This window comes from Carassius auratus, chromosome 28 (assembly GCF_003368295.1).
Source record: "Carassius auratus strain Wakin chromosome 28, ASM336829v1, whole genome shotgun sequence".
Lineage (NCBI taxonomy): Eukaryota > Metazoa > Chordata > Actinopteri > Cypriniformes > Cyprinidae > Carassius > Carassius auratus.
In genome coordinates, this window is record NC_039270.1 from 7,672,712 (window position 1) to 7,680,700 (window position 7,989).

General features: G+C 39.9%; 1 protein-coding gene across 1 annotated transcript; it reads left to right on the forward strand.

Moving 5' to 3' along the window:
- Positions 1 to 948: 948 nt before the first annotated feature.
- On the forward strand, positions 949 to 6,136 carry wfikkn2a (info WAP, follistatin/kazal, immunoglobulin, kunitz and netrin domain containing 2a). The gene is made up of 2 exons (XM_026207507.1): positions 949 to 1,904; positions 3,012 to 6,136. The coding sequence occupies exons 1-2, from the start codon at positions 1,701 to 1,703 to the stop codon at positions 4,524 to 4,526; spliced, it is 1,719 nt and encodes a 572-aa protein (XP_026063292.1). The 5' UTR covers positions 949 to 1,700; the 3' UTR covers positions 4,527 to 6,136.
- Positions 6,137 to 7,989: the final 1,853 nt, after the last annotated feature.

Here is a 7,989-nt window from a genome sequence, read left to right on the forward strand (position 1 = left end):
TGGTTGTATGTTTGAACCACGTGACCTCTACTCTGTACCCACACAGCTGGAGGTAACGTTCCCATGTCTGCTGAAGTCAGATGGGACACAGACTAACTTTTGGGTGAATATGTTCCTGGCAGCAGTGTGTTTATTGGTATTATAAGACTGGACTTGTAAAAAAAACATTTAAACAATGTGGCAGTCAAATATTATGTTTGTTCAAATTATAATATAGTTACATTACCATTAAGTGCATATTAGGGGTCAGTAAGACTTTTAAATAAAAAAAGAAAAGAAAATACTTTTATTTATAGCAAGGCTGTAATTCAAACAAATGCTGTACTTTTGAACTGTATTATGGTTTCCAATTCTTTTCAACATTTTATTATTCTTCGGTGCCAAAAATGATGGGAAATATAGTTTGGTTAAGTACAAAGAAAGAAAACAGATAAGTAACACTGAATGAAATGTTACATTTTAAAGTACAAAGACTGAAGTAGTATTTTCTGGTATATAATCTTTTATTTACAACACTGAAAATATTTTATATTATATATTATAAATATTTTAAGTAAGTAAGTAGTATATGTTTTCGTATCTGGCATTTTTAATCTATATTATTATTTAACCATACATTAAATATCATACAAAAGAAATTTACTGTGAAAAGTGTTAAGTTACTTAAAGTTACTTAAAGTAATTAATTACTAGCTGCCTATTATTTCAATGGTGTAATTTAACTGCTATACTAATTACTCTCTCCAAAAATTACTGCATTACTAAATTATTACCAATCACTTTCTAAATCCTGTATCAGACCAGTTGAACAATACTGCTCTTTTAATTAATAATTTTTTAAAAATCATTATATTTTAACATTAGATTTCGAAGTTAAATCCACTTCTGTTTTATATAGAACTGTTCTATACAGTACATCAGAAGTAACTGTAATTAAATTACAGAAAAATGAAAAGTAATCCCTTTACCTTTAAATTAAAAAGTAACGGATTACATTCAACACTGACTGTAACCAGTTCTAACTAGTTAGTTCTTTAACTCAGCATTCAGCTCAGACTGTCTGATTTTAATGTCGTAATTGCAACTTTAGAGTTCATTCAAGTGTACTCAATTTGTACCTCATTTTGATATGAACATTCAAAGTGGCGGACGTGGCAACATTTAACTCGACATGTTAATCTCTGCATACTGCTAGTGCTTCACTTGCTCCTTCATCAGGAACTGAGTAGCCAGTTTTCAGTGTACACTGCGCAGTGTGCACTATGCAGTAGACACCAGCTGTCCAGTCCAAACATAGCCGACGACTTATAGTTCGGTTGTGAAACGTTAAAAGGTGCTCTAGTGCGTCACGCAGGTGCCTCTCTGCGCCTTAAATGTCAAAGTCGTTCGAGAAGTTAGTGTACCCATCACCGCGCGACACTGCATTAGCAAAAACAGTAGTTAGCCTTTGTTTACAAGTGTAGGAAATGTTTAGTAATAGGGTTGAACACGCAACCTCTAATCCCCCGGCGCTGATGACCGTCGCGCGCGCATCGACCTCTCCTCCACTCCACAAACCTCTTGAGCGGAGCACACGTCCTCCTCTTCAGCCGGGGTTCCCGCTTACTTGTGCCCTGTTTCACGCACAGGGAAGTGACTGCGTAGGTTTTTGACCCCTGGGACGTTTTCTTCCTCGAACGGACATTTTTTTTCGCGTGGATATGTGGTGGATGCTGTTTCCCAGATGGATCTGGTTTTTGTGTGGACAGTTCTGCGTCTTGCGTTTGGACTTGCGCGCCAGAGCGATGCCAATGACCCTGTCCAAAGTGGTTTATTCTCACGCGGGAATGTGTCCCAACGAGATGAACCCCAACCTGTGGGTGGATGCCATGAGCACCTGCACCCGAGAGTGCGAGTCCGACCAGGTGAAGCTAACTAAGCTGCTCCATTACAACATCTCTCTGTTTCTGTCATGTGACTTTAAATGAAAAAGCACCTTGGTAACTATATATTTTAAATATTAGTACTAAAATATAGCCTAGTACTGCAGTTTCTATTTTTCGTACTACTGTGAGATACGGTCTCGTGTCATTTGCCACCGTCTAAAACATTTGTCATTTTAATATATTCATTTGTAAACTAGATTTGTAACGATACGATTTGTAACGACAATATTTTGGAAGAAACTATGGCTAGCATTGTGTATTTGAACAAATTTACAACGGTAACCATAGTTTTACGCCGAAGTATCATATTTCTTTTCAGCCTATGGTAAAACTGTTGTGAAAAATAACACAGAGGGAGAAAAATTATGAAAAAAAAAAAAAAAAAAATAGTTTTTATGATTAATAATAATCATTATAAAAGCTTTTTTTTTTTTTTTTACTATGGTTAGCATTGTTAATTTAATAAGATGAATATATATATATATATATATATATATATATATATATATATATATATATATATATATATATATATATATATTCATCTTATTAAATTAACAATATATATATATACACCGTATAGAGAGAGCGAGAGAGATAAAACGTTATTTGATATTGTCCATCATCAAACAAAAGAAAATTACATAAATATAACAACAACAACAACAAAAAACTATATGGAGGTATTAATTTTAAATTAATTTGTGATTTTACTGTAATGAAACGTATGTTTGGCTGTAATTTTGTAAGGGTTTATTTGCAGCATCAACATTATAATTAATATAATTAATATAATGTTGATATTATAAAATAGCATGTATAAAATATAAAATTAATCCAGATGTCATTAAATGTAGCAAATTGATTTTGATTTGTTATAAGACCAGAAAATGTAAAAAAAAAAAAAAAAAATGTCTGCATATCTTTTATGAATGTATTTGGTTCTCATTGTTTGAATTGAGTTAAAAACTTTGTAAAAGCCTTTACCCTATGGTAACTCTGAAAAAATATTGACATTTTCAGACATGCTTATAACTTCCACAAACTTTGGGTGCACTCCTAATGAGCCTTATTTCGTTCCTTCAGGACTGTGAGCCGTTCGAGAAATGCTGTCCAAATGTTTGCGGACACAAGAGCTGTGTGGCGGCCCGCTACATGGACATTAAGGGCAGGAAAGGTCCAGTGGGGATGCCCAAAGGGGTCACCTGTGACAAATTCATGTGCACCCAGCAGGGTTCAGAGTGTGAAATCTGGGATGGACAGCCGGTATGCAAGTGCCGGGACCGTTGCGGACGGGAACCCTATTTCACATGCGCCTCGGATGGCATGACCTACTACAACAAGTGCTACATGGACGCCGAGGCCTGTAACAGGGGCGTGACCCTCACCGAAGTCACCTGCAGGTACCACTTTAGCTTGTCCAACACCAGTCCTCTTCCAGTGGTGACCACCGCCCGGCCCACCACCGCCCATATTGAGACCACACCTATGGACGTTCAACGTCCCATCATGGTCAGCAACCCTGCGCACCACTTTGTGTTCGTGGGCGAAACGGCCAGCTTCCTCTGCGAGGTCACAGGAAAACCCAAGCCGGCAATGACATGGGAAAAGCAGATCGAAGGTAAAGAGAACACTGTGATGCAACCCAACCATGTGCAAGGAAACATAGTAGTTACTAACATCGCCCAGTTGGTCATATACAACGCCCAGCTCCAGGATGCCGGCATCTACACCTGCACTGCCACAAACCAGGGTGGATCTGTGCAAGCCCATTTCCCGCTCTCTGTGGTCCCCAGGGAGCAGAGCAAACCGGAGCCGCTCATGAATTCAACGCGCTTACCTGCCGAGGAGTGTCTAAAACCACCCGATATGGGCGACTGTGGAGAGGAGAGCATGAAATGGTACTACGAAGCCAAGCGCAACAATTGCTTTACCTTCACCTACAGCCAGTGCAATAAAAACCGAAACCATTTCGATGCCTACGAGCTGTGCATGCTCTCCTGTGGAGCGGAGCTTCCTGCTCCTTGCACCCTGCCTAGCATACAAGGTCCCTGCAAGGCTTACAAGCCACGCTGGGCTTACAGCCATGTGCTCAAGAAATGCCAGTCGTTTGTTTATGGGGGCTGCGGAGGTAACGAGAACAACTTTGAGAGCAAGGAAACCTGTGAGGAGATGTGCCCCTTCCCCAAGACTAACAATTGTAAGCCGTGCAAACCCCGGCAGAAGATGGTCCCGAGCTTCTGCAAGAGCGACTTTGTGGTTTTGGGACGCATTTCAGAGTTGACCGAGGACCACGACTCCGGCCACGCGCTCATCACTGTGGAGGAGATCTTGAAGGACGAGAAGATGGGGCTGCGGTTCTTCGGACAAGAACCTCTGGAGGTGACGCTGCTCAACATGGACTGGAACTGTCCCTGTCCGAACATAACGAGAGCCGAGGGTCAGATGATCATCATGGGGGACGTTCACAACGGCATGGCTGTGCTCCAGCCTGACAGCTACGTGACCGCTTCCAGCGTCCGGCGTGCTCGCAAACTCCGTGAGGTTATCACCAAAAAGACTTGTGATGTTTTGAAGGAGTTCAGCAGCACAAAGTCCTAAGGCGCTTATGTTATCTGAATCTCTGGACATCCTAAACTGGGGGGCATCAAATCCTGTTCCTGAAGTGCCACTTTCCTGCAAAGTTAGTGAAACTCTGCTGGAAGGTGGACCTCCAAGAGCAGGATTGGACACCCCTGTCCTAAACCAACGTGCCTGCCTCTCACCTGCTTTGCTTCAGGAAGCAGACTCACAAACTTGACTTGTAGAATCTACAATTATATGTCATGCTTCCACCGCAGCATGGAGTTGCTTATCCATGGAGAGATACAAATATGTGGATTACACTGTGAGATTGACACATAGACGTACATATATACTAGATGATTTCATGTGAAAGTGTTACCTTATTTACATCTACCTGTTGTAGTGTGAGTCCAGTTAATTTAGTCTGACTAAAAAGCCACAGATGTTATATTAAACCAGACTCTTTCTACCTGTCTCAGAACAAATGTCTCAGTGGACCTTCAGTGGAAACAGGTGGTTAAATGTTACTAACCTAAAACTTTATTTATCCTTCATGAAGAATTTATTAAAGCTGAAGTGTGTCAAGTCAGAATAAGTCTAATAAGGAATCTTAGCATGAAGAGGCAGTTCTCTAAATTCAAAGTTCAAACCTGTTTTTATATTGATTCCCTGGAAAAGTTTAAACAGAAGTGCACATTGCTAGCTAGCCTGAGCAGCCCGGCACATTAAAGGGTTAGTTCACCCAAAATTGAAAATTTGATCATTAATTACTCACCCTCATGTAATTCCAAACCCGTACGGTTCAGACATTCAGATATTTTTAATGAAATCCGGGAGCTTTCTGACCCTGTATAGGCACGTTCAATACCCAGAAAGGTAGTGAGGACATCGTTAAAATACTCCATGTGACATCAGTGGCTCAACCTTAATTTTATGAAGCTACAATAATACTTTTTGTGCACAAAGAAAACTAAATTAACAACTTTATTTAGCAATTATTTCTTTTTCTTTGCACACCAAAAGTATTCTAGTAGCTTCATAACATTGGAATAGTTTACAGATGTCCTTACTACATTTCTTGGTCTTGAATGTGCCTATGTAGGGTCACAAAGCTCTCAGATTTCTTCTTAATTTGCGTTCTGAAGATGACTGAAGGTCTTACAGGTTTGGAATGACATGAGGATAAGTAATTAATGACAGAATTGTCTTTTTTGGGTGAACTATCCCTTTAACAATGGTTTCACAAATAACTCTTTGTCCAACCAGTGGGGGAGCATTCTGTCAATTTCGCTTTTTCAGTTGGTGACGCGCGAATTACACACTTCATCTTTAATTATGAAGCCATGTCATTCTTAAACATAAAAAAAATGACATGTTAAATACTCTTGCACCTTATTTTAATTCATAGTTGTTGTTTTGTGTGCTGTAATCGTTGTGCTTTGTTTCCGTCTATTTATGCTTTTACATTACTACCATAAATTGAAACGAAGGTAGTCCTCTGTGCGTGCTTTACAAAGTTATGTTTTGTGTTTTCTGTCAAACCATACAATGGCAAATGTATAATCAGTTTATAACTATTATTTTATGAGCAGTTGATAATGTATTAAAAGTTCATGGAACTACACCCGAGAGGCGATTAAAGACATTTCCAATCAAATCCTGGGCTGTTCTTGCAAGTTGCGAGCTTAGCTGTGGTTGCTTCATGAGGCGTTTTTGAATGAGCTTTGATAAGGGGGGTGCATACTTTATGATAGAGCAGCGATCCCACTCCTCTGTCCCGATGGATTCTATTGTCAGTCAGTCCTGGCCTCGGTTCTGGAACAGGTCACATTCCAGCTGTTCTTTGGTGGGAAGTGTTGCGGCTAAGGGGGATGGGGGGCCAGTCTGATCCCTTGTGTTGTGTCTGGGTCTGGGACTCTCTCCTCGGCTGCAGACCTTTCATGTGAGAACCTCCACCTCCCCCCAGCCGCCAGGCCCTCTCATCTCCCCAGCTCCAACTCCAGCCAAGCTGTGACCCTGCATGGGAGGGGAGCCAGCACACACACCACTCTCTGTTTTAAAGGCACGGCTTTGAACTTTTGACTGGAGCTGGATGGGAGGGAGAGGGATAACACATGCTTTTTCCCTAGGGTGGGCCTCCGATGGCTGCTACCTCAGGCTGGCTGACAGGGCCTCATCCATGACCCCGTAAGAGGCTAATGAAAGGAATGAAAAGAGCGAGGGAGAGAATCAGAGATGGGATTGGCTGGGGGGTGGATGCTGGGAATGCAGAGTGGGGAAGTTTCATTAAAACTGTTGACAAGTGTCAAGTGAAGCACTCGGGCTCAAGTTCAGCGGGCAAAAAAGAGCTCGTTGTTTTCGAGTTTGCTGACCGCTAGTGAGACTGGATGCTCATCGAGCGGCACTGTAAGTGCTTGTTCAGGATTTGGGGGAACAAAATGTACGTTTATGACCATATCGGTCACCTGCTAAACTGAACACCTGGGGGGAGGACATGTTACCCTAAAGTCTTCTGTTGTAGTTTAAACAATCTCAGTCAAAATTAGGATCACTTTCACATCACAAAACCAAACTAAGGCCAACAGCAGTACAAGAGATGGTGAAATACATGCTCTCTTGTTGTTTTACAGATAACTTCTGCAATGCTAATCAACCCAAAATGTGTTTCTCTAGCTAAACAGGAAGAGCAAAGTTCACACAAGATAAATGATTCAATTCCCTTAGAACATGTGTTTATTCTGAATGATCTGTTAGTTGCTTTGGCTAAAAGTCACATGTTATGTCAGCATTAAAAGTCTCATAACAACTTATTGATGAGATCAGTTACTAAAATCCAACACAGCAACCAGTTTCAGACAAAATCCCTTGGGTATAACTACAGGTATTGTTGCTGTTATACAACCATAGGCTAAATGCTAATATGAATATACCTTTAAATGGGTAAAAATAATGGCAAATCTTTATTTAATTTTTGCTATCTTGTAATCTAATAGTTCTTAATATTAAGTGTTATTGTACTGAAAGTAATAACTATGGTACTTTGGTGGAAAATAGAGTTGGGAAGTTTAGATTGTTTGGCAGAGACACTGACATCTACTGGTCAGCATTGGTAATGTTTACATTTTTAGAAAATACACTATAGTTCACAGGTTTGGAGTCAGGGAGACCTTTTGTAAGGAATAGTTTTATTCAGCAAGAATGCATTAAACTGATCAGTTTAAAGGGAACGTTTAGAAATTTATAATGTTACAGAAGTTGTCGGTTTCAAATAAATGCTTTTCTTCTGAACTTTTGCATTTATCCCAAAATCCCCCAAATATTTCCACAAAAAATAAAACTTTTTTAATTATTGATAATAATAAGAAATTTTTCTTAAGCAGCAAATCAGCATATCAGAATGATTTCTGAAGGATCACGTGACACTGAAGACTGGAGTAATTCAGAATTACAGGAATAAATTACATACATTACAATAGAAGATAGTTATTTTAAATTGCAA

Excerpts from the sequence above, each read along its gene's own strand:
- wfikkn2a (XM_026207507.1), top strand. The coding sequence starts at position 1,701 with ATGTGGTGGATGCTGTTTCCCAGATGGATCTGGTTTTTGTGTGGACAG. Across the intron at positions 1,905-3,011 it reads GAGAGTGCGAGTCCGACCAG|GACTGTGAGCCGTTCGAGAA; the intron begins GTGAAGCTAACT and ends TCGTTCCTTCAG.